Below are 12534 nucleotides of genomic sequence, written 5' to 3' on the forward strand. Positions count from 1 at the left end.
TCTTGAGCATCTTATATATATATCGGTTAGATCTATCTCCAAACTTCAGAGAGTTTGGGCTTAAACTGTTCAATCTTTTCTCAAAACCAAATTTTTCATCTCTGGAATTAATCTAGTGAACGTTTTCTGAACTACCTCCAATGCAATTACTATCCTTTCAAGTAAGGGGACCAAAACTATACACTAATTCAGATACGAAACTCTACACAGTCTTCCAGAAATGTATCCCCAATTTTATCCCTTACCTCACCCAAACCACCACCTTCTATCTTTTCACTATTTATATGCATGCAGAAGACTTTTGGGTACTTGTTGTTAGCTTTTAGTTCCTTTACATTCTGTTACTCTTTACAGTTGCCTTTGAATTGACTAGGTCCAACTGATCTTTAGTTTTATTAGTATGCTTATTCTTCTTAATCTCTATTTTTTTAATCATCCAGGGAGCTTTGGATTGACTTGAGCTATCATTCACCTTTTGTGGAAATATGTTATTCCTTGACTGCACCCGGCAACAGCACATTGGCAGGCAAAGTGATGACTGAACAATATTAGATTCCAATTAATGTTAGATCCATTTGCTTTCCTCATAGGTTGGATATTCACTTGTTAATTTATTATTATTCTGAATTGTTACTTGTCCTTTCTATTGCCAAACCCTATGGTACAATGATCACTGAGTGACTTGATCCACCTCATTCACAAGAGTCAAGTCCACAAATCCCCCTCTTTGCTGGACTGGGCATTTACAAGTATAGAATATTTTTCTGAACATGCACAGAGTATGGAGTCATACAGCACAGAAGCATGTCTATGCTGGCCTGACAGCCTAATCTGACCTAGTCCCATTTTACCCATAATTTCTCTAAATCCTTCCTATTTATATACCCATCCAGATGCCTTTTAAATTGTACCAGCCTGCTCCACTTCCTCTGGCAGCTCATTCCTTACACGTAACACCCTCTGTGAAAAGGTTGCCCCTTCGGTCCCTTAAATCTTTCTCCTCTCACCTCAACCCTATGCCCTCTAGTTCTGGACTCCTCTACCCCAGGGAAAAGACATTCTGTTTATGCTATCCATGCCCCTCATGATTTTATAAGCTCTCTATAAGGCCACCCCTCAGCCTCTGATGCTCCAGGGAAAACAGCCCCACCCTTTTCAGCCTCTCCCTATAGCTCAAATCCTCCAACCCTGGCAATATCCTTGTAAATCTTTTCTGAACCCTTTCAAGTTTTTCAGCATCCTCCCTATAGCAGGGAGACCAGAATTGCACATAGCCAATTCCAATAGTGGCCTAATGAATGTCCAGTACAGTTGCAACATGACCTCCCAACTCCTATACTCAATGCACTGACCAATAAAGGCAGTGATTTTATTAACCCCTATAAGGTCAGTCCTCAGCCTTCGGCACTCCAGGGGATAAAAGCCTCCGGCTTTTCAGCCTCTCCCTCTAGCCCAAACCCTCAGATTCTGGCAACATCCTTGTAAATATTTTCTGCACCCTCTCAAATTTAAACATCATCCTTCCTGTAGAAGAGTGACAGAGTTATATGCAGTATTCTGAAAGTGGCCTCACCAATGTCCTGTACAGCTGCAACTAGACATCCCAGCTCCTGTACTCATTGTTCTGACCAATGGTCAGAGGGCAAGTGTGTCAAATGTCACCTTCACTTTCCTAACTACCTGTGACTCTACTTTAAAGGCACTATGTACCCAAGGTCCCTTCTTTCAGCAGTGCCCCCAGGACCTTGCCATTAACTGTACAAACTACTGCACTGGTTTGCCTTCCCAAAATTCAACATCTCAGATATATCTAAATGAAATGCCATTCCATTGGCCATTTGAATGAATAAATAAATGTTGTAATCTGAGATCATCTTCAATGTTCACTACACCACCTATTTTGGTGTCATCTGCAAACTTACTAATAATGTCTCCTATATTCACATCCAAGTCACTTATAAAAATGAAGAAAAGTAGTGGGACCAGAACCAATCCATGTGGTTTGCACACTGTTGGTCACAGGTCTCCGGTCTGAAAAGCAACCCTCTACCATCACCACTGCCTCCTATCTTCATACTAGTTTGAATACTGTAGGAAATGTAAATGCAGTAGGCAGTTTTGTCTCTTCTGCCCTTTATACTACCGCTGTTGCAGTCTTTTCTAAAATTTCATTCTTGGGATATGGGCATCACTAGCCATCATTTATTGCCCATGAGTAATTGCCCTGAAGGGTAGTGGTGAAGAAATGACATTGCTATGGATCTGGAGTCTCATGTAAGCCAGACCATGTAAAGGTGGCAGATGACCTTTGTTAAAGGACAGTCGTGACCGGGTGGGTTTTTACAGTAATTGACAGTGATTACATGATCACCATTGAGCTAGCTAGCTTGTTGATTTTTACTGAAATCAAATTTCACTAACTGCCATTGTAGTCTTGGAACCCATGACTCCAGAATATTAGCTTCGGGTTCTGGATAAATAATCCTGTGATATTTAACACAACACCACTACCTCCAAATTATTTTTGGCAAATTAAAGTCCTCCATTATAACTACGGTACAATTTTTGCACCTTTCTTAACTTCATTTGAAATCCATTACTGTGCATCTTTCCAATTGGTTTTTGGCTGACAGCATCAAATGTCCTCCTTGATCAATATTACCACCCCTCCCTCCCTCTTCCTGAGATAAAGCATTCAGTACATACAAATATACGAAATAGGAGCAGAATTAGACTATCTGGCCCTTGATTTTGTTCTGCCGTTTGCTTATATCCATGACTAATCTGTTGTGTTTTGAATTTGACATTCCCATTTGCTCTCAATAACCCTCGATTTCCCCTGCCTAGCAAGAATCCCTTCACCTCTTCATTTAAAAAAAAATCAATGACCCTTTCTCCATTGCTTTGAGGTGTCTCAGTCCTCGAAAAAAATTCTCCTCTGCCTTGAAACGGTTCGCCCTTACTTTAAAATAATGTGCCTTAGTTCTGGACTCATCCACCTTGTCAAGATGATTCAGAATTTTATACACTTCAACCATGTCACCCTCTTCTAAACTCCAGTTTGTCCAGCATATCATTGTAAGATTACCCATTCATTCTAAGAATCAATCTAATTAACTGTTTCCAATGTCATGCATTCTTAAATCAGACCAAAACTGAACAGTGTTGGAGATGTGTTCTCAGGCACGCCCTGTACAACTGAAGCATAATATCCTTCCTTATATGTCATATCCTCTAATAATAAATTATAACATCCTATTAAGTACGTACTGATCTGCATACTCACTTTTTGTGACTCATGCACTAGAATACCCAAATCCCTCTACACTTTGAAATTCTGCCGTCATTATCTATTTGAGTAGCACTGCATTACTTCCTCTTCCTGATTATAACATTCCTGTCTTTTTATAAGTGACATCTCCATTATAACTATACCATGGTAGTTAAATTCTTTAAGGCATAGGAACAGAAGTAGACCATTTGGCCCGCTGGGTGTGCTTCGCCAAGCAGGTCAGTCAGGTGCATATTGATGTAAGGTGAAACAGAGGCCTTAGTTATTCCTTACTGTGAATCTGGATTTACTGGTGCATTGTCAATTTTCCAATCCTTGAAACAGGAGACTGAAAGTAACATTGTTGTGAAGCTGTTAGATGTTACAATGGGCATGAACAAGAGAGTTCAACTCAACATTGAGGCCTCAATATAGTCCATTGTCTAGGGGGTGAAGGTACATTTTTTTTTGTTTTATTTTGAAAGAAGCTATAGCTTGGTGTAAAGAAATGAGTAAAATTCCAAAAAAAAGCCATGTGTTTGGATCCTGGAATAAGCTGCTTGATTTGTATTGTTAGTGTGACGAAACTGCTCCATTAATGCAGTTATGCTGTCCTTGGCTTTTTTTTTCAGAGGGGTTGTAAACAACACAGACTCCGAAAAGTCTGGGGGTTGACTGATTTTAGGGACAATTTTCTAATAGTTAGCAGAGGGTAGAAGGCTTTGAAGTTTAAATAAAACACTCGTACAATGAAAAGAGTGTGACCAGTTCTCCCAGCTAAGCTTTTCTTTGGTTTTTGTTTAGTAGTGTGAAGAAAGGCTGCTGGGCCCACAGAAGCAAGTCCAGGCCGGTATTCTGATTCTATCCTGTAAGAACTTGTGTTTGATTTTAACTTGGGCCAAGGGGTGTTTATGGGAATTGTTGCAAGTATTTGGAACAGCATCATTAAGTTGGGATAATTTGTTGAGTTTTCGGATAGATTAAGTTATTCAGTATTCTATTTTCTGTTGTTTGTGTTTCATTCAGTAATCGTGTAAATGAATTCAGTTTTGTTTAAAACTAAGTGGTTTAACTAGCTGATTCTCTCCTGGAGTACCCACTTTATACCTGCTTAAAACAACTAGCAAAGTTAGGGTCTGGGCTACCTTCTTGAAATGTTTTGAGGGGTCTGTTAAGTTCTTTTTCCTGATGCAACTGCAACGCACCAACTTCTGTGAACAAGCAAGCAAATTTATAAAGCACCGTACAGTACAAGCTTTGGAGAAACCCTGAACACTCTTCACGTGCTTGTGAGCCGTGTCCAGGTGTCTCTCTCTCCGAACAAGGAAACAGTCTTTCCTTTATACAAAAATCTTTACTTTACAGTTCGTACTGCCCACAAGACAACCTCCAGCCATGCCCTCATAGTCAGTGCCACTCGAAATACAATGCAGTGAACACCCACTTCCAGAAACCAAGCAATGCAACTCATCCCTTAATGGTCAAATGTGTTGGAAATCATTTTTATGTAACAATAGGGGAGTAGTCAAATTCCAACAGTAATGTTCTTATTGATTTCTGGGTGAAAATATAAATCAACCCTGAATGGCAAGGAAATGGCTATAGAAACCTCCTACCTTCCACCTATAAGACAAAGACACACCACCTTACCCCTGGGGCATTCAATTGCAGGTCAGTAAAGAAAATTAACTAATATCTCCAGTCTGGCCTGGTCCATAACATTAGTTACTAAGCATGATCAATTGTCCATCCAGACAGGAATTATTTGTAGAGGGGCATCATTATTTTTCAAAAGCAAGCTATTGCAACAGATTTCACAAAAGAACTGCGCAGATAGCAGAAGAGCTGGTCATTTAGAACTGTCTGCTGTCCCTTTAGGATGATGTAATATAAGTGCTTAATTGTGTCACTGCTACTTGTTTATGTTAGGAATGTGATGGCAGTTCCCTCCAAAAAATGCAAACCTTGTAGTATATACAAAGTCAAGGTTACTAGGGAATTGAATAAGCTGCTTCCAAACAGACATACATCTTTCTCCCTGCCCAATAAAAGCTGTGTTGTTATTTGCTTCGTTTCAAAAGCCGAGGTATCTTGGTTGCTGTACCTGTAGTAAAAGGTTTCCAAATGGAAATTTTAATTGATATTACCTCGTCCACTCCCTCAATCCCTATCTTTGCCAGCTCCTGCTGGCATGTCTGTTTCACAATAAGACTGGTCCTTCTCACTTACAATGTATTCAATATTAATACATTTGCAATGTGTCTGAGGTGAGAGTTTAACATACATCTAGGCTTCAGTGGAAGGTCTCAATTACTTAAAATAGATGGCACTGTGCTAAATATCGGTGTTGTCACAATACCATTTACTTAGACTAATGGTAGGGGAAGTATTGTAATTTGGTGTTTTGGCACTGTTCTTTTTTAAAAAATTCTTAACTATCTTGCGTCCTACTTTTGTCACAAGCACCATGTCATCAGCACCATTGGAGCTCCTTCCTCCAAGGGACAAAATTTGTCATAGTACTACCAGCTAAGTGTCAAGCCAGTCACTCAGATCATGCATTTGAGTCAGTCATTTCACCTGCAGGTGCTCTGTATGAAAAAAGCCTGGGAGACTAAGCTAGGATTTTCTATCTTAAGGCCACACAGAATCCTTTACGTATTTTTGAACAACAACAGCTTGCAGCAAATTAAGGCTGAATGGTCTGTTGATCGGGATATCTGTATGAATGTCCTGGTGTCTTGTTGAAAAGTGTGCTGATGTATTTTTATATCAGGTAGATCCTGAGGTTCTGCTGTTTCTAATGCAGCTCTGTTGGAGTGGTGGAGTCAGAGGATTGGTAGTACTGCCTGAAGTCTGAGCTACGGATGGAGGAGTTGTGTTGGGGTATTGCTAATTAGTCAGGTCAGTGCTAGGAACAAACTAGAGCAAAGAGGAGAGTTTTTTCCTTTTAGAAGGTAATTTCTATTCAGCGAAGAGACTGAGAGACCAATCTAATGCTGTTTTTAAAAATTTTTTTGAAGGAATTTGGATGTGAATCAGGAAGTCTGGATTTGGTACCAAGGTGTCCTTGATTTAAAATTATTATAATGGTCAGAGTTTGCGAGAAATTTATTTCTGTGTAGGGTGTTGTTAAGGTAGACGTTGGTAAATATGGATCAATAATTATAACATAGGAGCATGCAGGGCTGCGGGGAGAAGGGTGGAGCAATGGCATGAATTTTGGAATGCTTAGGTTCATAACAGAAAATCACTAAATCAACATTACACACTAGCATGTCCTCCAATCCAGGCAGCATCCTGGTAAATCTCCTCTGCACCCTGTCTAAAGCATCTGCATTCTTCCTACATTGAGGTGACCAGAAGTGGACACAGCTTTCCATGCGTGGTCTAACTACTGTTTTATAGAGCTGCAGCAAAACCTTGCAGCTCTTAAACTCAATACCCTGGTTAATTAAAGCCAAAACACCATATGCCTCATTAACAACCCTATCAACTTGGGTGGCAACTTGAAGGGATCTATGTATGTGGACCCCAAGGTGAGGGGTGTGTAGGTTAGGTTGATCTTAGATTAAGATAAATGCTCTCACAACGTTGAGAGCCGAAGGGCCTGTATTATGCTGTACTGTTCTATGTATTGACGTAACCTGATTAGCTTTCTGCAATAACAAAAAATACTTGATGCTGCCAATATAGCAAGAAATGGTAGCTCCAAGAAAGAAAAATGGTCAACTGATGAAACAGCTGATGAAAAGTCATTGACTCTGTTAATCTGCTGAGTGCATCCAGCATTTTCTGTTTTTGATTTTCTGGTTTCCAGCATGCAAAGTACTTATTTTTGGTTGGCTTTATCATGTTTAATTATATTTATGTGTATCAATATTTTGTTTTGCAGGTTTCTATAAATGGCACACAACTGTCAGATGGGACTGTGGGATCAGAATTTACAGAGGTCCCTCAGGTAGGATTAGTTGCATATTTCATCTTTTGCCTATTTAAATTCTCTCAGGTTCGATTCCAGCCTCGGGCAACTGTGTGTGGAGTTTGTGTGTGGAGTTCTCCCTGTGTCTGCTTGGGTTTCCTCCTGGTGCTGTGGTTTCCTCCCACAGTCTAAGATGTGCACGTCAGGTGAATTGGCCACACTAAATTACCCATAGTGCTAGGTGCATTAGTCAGAGGGAAATGGGTCTGGGTGGGTTACTCTTTGGAGGGTCGGTGTGGGCTGGTTGAGCCGAAGGGCCTGTTTCCACACTGTAGGGAATCTAATCTAATCATAATCAAAACTGTTTATGGATACAATGGGATTCTGAAAATCCCAGTTCTTTTCAAATTCTAAGATTCAGAGGAGCAGGGCATCATTTTATTGTTTGCCTTTTGTGGCTCTGGCATTTTTATTTTAAAAAATCAGATTTTTTGTTATTAACTGAGCAGTATGTGCTAGGTCATCCACAGAATATATAGCTAGGGGACATGAAGGGGATTCAAAATTGGTGAATTTTGAATTGCCAGGCCAATATCATACGCGACTGACTCTACATTGTGACAAAAATCCACTAACTCTCCAAGAAGATTATTCCCAAGAAATGAATGGAGTTGCCATGTTACCAGCAGTGCTGGGACTGAGAACCATTCATCTGAAGATCTCCTTTGCTATTCCTGGATTTTTTGAACAATTTGAAGCCTAAGAATGAAGGTATCTAATTGTGAATCTTATTTACTGTGTATTGACCTTTACACACAGTCTTTACGATAGACTTACTACAGAATAGACTTAATTTAAAAATAAATTCTCTAAGGAAAAGCCATCAACTTCCCAACATGCAAAATCGGACCAAGATCTTTTTAATAATTCATGAGTAGGATGTGGGTGTCATTGGTTCTGTCAGTATTTATTGCCCTGGAAAAGCTGGTGGTAAATTGTCACCTTGAGCTATTGCAGTCTTTGGGAAGTTGGGACGCACACTCAAAAGATAAGATTAGATTCCCTACAGTTTGAAAACAGCCCTTTTCAGCCCAACAAGTCCACACCAAACTCCAAAGAGCAACCCATCCATTCCCCTACCCTATGACTAATGCATCTAACAGTACCTTTAGGAATTTCTGTAAGTTCAAGATGCTGTACCAGAAACAGTGAAGGAACAATGATATACTTTCAGGCCAGAGTGGTGTGTGTCTTGGAGGAGTATTTGTGCTTGGTGGTGTTCCCATGAAGCTACTGTCCTTGCTTTTCTAGGTAAAAGAGGTAATGGGTTCAGAAGGTGCTGTCAGAGGAGGCTTGGTAGGTGCTCGTGCATTTTGAAGATGTTACTCGTTGCTACTATTGTGCATCCATGGCAAATGAGATGAATGATGAAGGTGGTGGATGGAGTATCAGTCAGCTGAGCTGCTTTGGCCAGGATGATGATCAGATATTGTCTTCCGATCTTCAAATCATGTTCCTCAGTGCCTCAGACAAACCTGCTTGTTGCTGTGCATTATAAAGTATGCAGATTTTGTCAAGTTATTAATGGAAGACACGGTGATGCCCTCTCATGCCTGGGGATGATCAGATGCCTGGTCCTTGTCAGCCCCCTCAGTGCCAGTGACCTGTTCATTTCTTTCTCAACCAGCTGCAGAGATATGGGAGTGACTTGCATTCAGACAACATGGATTCCCTGTTCAAATGTGATGAGATGATATCTCAGTCTGGTGAAGCTAAGAAGCTCGCATGCCAAACAGCATAAGGTGTCCTCATTTGCCTGCATTAGTGTCACTCCCACAATACTCTAGAAGCTTGCCACCAGTTTTTGATGGGTACCTCATCCACAAGCATTCACTCCCCCAATACTAACGGTCAGTGTCAGTAGTGTGTACTAGCTATAAGAAATAGTCACCAAGGCACTTGAGATGATACTTCCAACCCCATGACCACTACCATCTAGAAGGACAAGGGCATGAGATTCGTCCCACCTACAGTTCTCCTTCAAACCAAAAAGCCTTTTGCTGTGCTGAAGATTTCTAAGCCAGTTACTATCCTGAGTTTGAAATAGATTACTTTTCTTTTAGTGTTGATGAATCAAAATCTTAAAACTCCCTCGCAAATTGTGCTGTGAGTCTACCTACACCATTGGACAAAAACAGCTCAAGTTCCTTATGACTTTAACTGTTCCCATTTCTGTAATCATCTTCAGCCTCACAATTCGCCAAGATAGGAGGTATAGTTAGTACGGTTGTCCTGAAGACATCAAAATTGGAGGTGTAGTGGAGAGCGAAGAAGGTTACCTCGAGTACAATGGGATCTTGATCAGATGGGCTAATGGAAAGACAAATCAGGGTAGGACTTATACGCTTAGTGGTAAGGTCCTGGGGAGTGTTTCTGAACAAAGAGACTTTGGAGTGCAGGTTCATACTTCCTTGAAAGTGGAGTTGAAATTGAAGAAGGCATTTGGTATGCTTGCCTTTGTTGGTCCGTGCACTGAATATGGAAGTTGGGAGGTCATGGTGTGGCTGTACAGGATGTTGGTTAGGCCACTATTGGAATACTGCATTCAGTTCTGGCCTCCCTGCCACGGCGAGGATGTTGTGAAACTTGAAAGGGTTCAGAAAAGATTTACAAGGATGTTGCCAAGGGGGTGGGTGGGGAGAGTTCACAACTAGGGGGCATTAGTTTATGATGAGAGGGGAAAATTTTAAAAGGAATCTAAGGTACAACCTTTTCATGCAGAGGATGATACATGTGTGGAATGACCTGCCAAAAAAGTGGTGGGGGCTGGTACAAATACCACATTTAAAAGGCACCTGGATGCATATATAGATAAAAGGAAGGGTTTAGAGGAATATGGGCCAATGCTGGCAGATGGAACTATATTAATTTAGGATATTTGGTCAGCATGGATAGAAGGTTCTGTTTCCGTGCTGTATATCTCTGACTCTGTCGATCTATTTTTGGCCTCCTTGAGCATCCCCACATATAGCCACCTTCACAACTGAGCTTAAGACCATTAGACATGGGAACAGAGTTAGACCATTTGGCCCACTTGAATCTGCACCACTATTCAATTATGAATGATGTTTCTCAACCCCATTGTCCAGCCCTTTGATGCCCTTACTTATCAAGAACTCATACGTCCCTATTTTAAATGCAGTCAATGATGTGGCCTCCACACCTTCTGTGGCAATGAGTACCGCGGTCTGTCCACTCTGAAGAAAATTTACCTCGTTTCAGTTCTAAAAGGTACCTTCACTTTGAGGCTGTGCCCTTCAGTCCTAGCCTCTCCGTCTTCTCCAGTATTCATAGGATCCCTGCAGCGTAGAAACAGGCCCTTCGGCCCAACAAGTTTGAAAGTTTCAATCAGATTCACCTCTCATTCTTCTAAAGTCCATTGAATACAGACCCAGAGTCCTCAACCACTCCTCATATGACAAGCCCTTCATCCTAGGATTGTTTTGTAAATCTCTTTGGAACTTTGCTTCAATATGGGAACCAAAGCTGCTCTCAATATTCCAAATGTAGTCTGACCCAAAGCTTTAAAAAGCCTCAGCAGTACATCTGTGCTCTTGTATTCTCGCCCTCACATGCTGTTTCTCTCTCAAACGCACGTGCACAAGCCTTATGGGGTGAATTTGCATTTGGGGAATTGTAATTGCCGATACATTCTATTTTGTTCAAACAGCACGCAATCTGCAGGCAGTCAATCCAAGTAACAACTCCTACTTTGGAAATAGAACAGTCTGATTCAAGATTGGGATACAGACAGCCTCTAATCTCACACCTAGAACATAGAACATAGAACATAGAACAATACAGCACAGAACAGGCCCTTCGGCCCACGATGTTGTGCCGAACTTCTATCCTAGATTAAGCACCCATCCATGTACCTATCCAAATGCCGCTTAAAGGTCGCCAATGAATCTGACTCTACCACTCCCACGGGCAGCGCATTCCATGCCCCCACCACTCTCTGGGTGAAGAACCCACCCCTGACATCTCCCCTATACCTTCCACCCTTCACCTTAAATTTATGTCCCCTTGTAACACTCTGTTGTACCCGGGGAAAAAGTTTCTGACTGTCTACTCTATCTATTCCTCTGATCATCTTATAAACCTCTATCAAGTCACCCCTCATCCTTCGCCGTTCCAACGAGAAAAGGCCGAGAACTCTCAACCTATCCTCGTATGACCTACTCTCCATTCCAGGCAACATCCTGGTAAATCTTCTCTGCACCCTCTCCAAAGCTTCCACATCTTTCCTAAAGTGAGGCGACCAGAACTGCACACAGTACTCCAAATGTGGCCTAACCAAAGTCCTGTACAGCTGCAACATCACCTCACGACTCTTGAATTCAATCCCTCTGCTAATGAACGATAATACTCCATAGGCCTTCTTACAAACTCTATCCACCTGAGTGGCAACTTTCAAAGATCTATGTACATAGACCCCAAGATCCCTCTGTTCCTCCACCTGACCAAGAACCCTACCATTAACCCTGTATTCCGCATTCTTATTTGTTCTTCCAAAATGGACAACTTCACACTTGGCAGGGTTGAACTCCATCTGCCACTCCTCAGCCCAGCTCTGCATCATATCTAAGTCCCTCTGCAGCCGACAACAGCCCTCCTCACTGTCCACAACTCCACCTATCTTTGTATCATCTGCAAATTTACTGACCCACCCTTCGACTCCCTCATCTAAGTCATTAATAAAAATTACAAACAGCAGAGGACCCAGAACTGATCCCTGCGGAACTCCACTTGTAACTGGACTCCATGCTGAATATTTACCATCTACTACCACTCTCTGACTTCGACCGGTTAGCCAGTTTTCTATCCAATTGGCCAAATTTCCCTCTATCCCATGCCTCCTGACTTTCCGCATAAGCCTACCATGGGGAACCTTATCAAATGCCTTACTAAAATCCATGTACACTACATCCACTGCTCTACCCTCATCCACATGCTTGGTCACCTCCTCCACATGCTTGGTCACCACCTCCTCAAAGCACCTGTAATGCTTTGTCTGAGTTGAGATGTCACTTTTTTTTAACTTGAGATTTTATATTTATCTCGAGAATGTGATTTGAAAGCAGTTCTGGGATTTACATATTAATGAAAGAAACCTGCAGCCCATTCTAAAAAAATGAAAGACTTAAGAGCGATCTAGGTTTGTTCAATATATCGTATCATTTGCATGCATGGCATTGTGGTCTTTTGCTATAAATTGTGTCTTATGATCTTGCTGCACAGCTACATGATGAAGGAACGGCAGGCCGAAAGCTAATACTTC

The 12534-nt window shown here is 41.4% G+C and overlaps 1 protein-coding gene across 2 annotated transcripts in view; it reads left to right on the forward strand.

Annotated features, from left to right (window-relative positions):
* The window catches only part of fam193a (family with sequence similarity 193 member A), a 230067-nt gene that overhangs the window by 89166 nt on the left and 128367 nt on the right, over window positions 1-12534 (forward strand). For both annotated transcript variants that reach the window (XM_072593910.1, XM_072593918.1), the window contains exon 2: window positions 7167-7232. In XM_072593910.1, the coding sequence (XP_072450011.1) occupies window positions 7167-7232 (66 nt within the window). The remainder of the gene's footprint in view (window positions 1-7166; window positions 7233-12534) is intronic.

The sequence above is a fragment of the Chiloscyllium punctatum genome, chromosome 2 (genome assembly GCF_047496795.1).
Source record: "Chiloscyllium punctatum isolate Juve2018m chromosome 2, sChiPun1.3, whole genome shotgun sequence".
In the NCBI taxonomy this organism is placed as follows: Eukaryota; Metazoa; Chordata; class Chondrichthyes; order Orectolobiformes; family Hemiscylliidae; genus Chiloscyllium; species Chiloscyllium punctatum.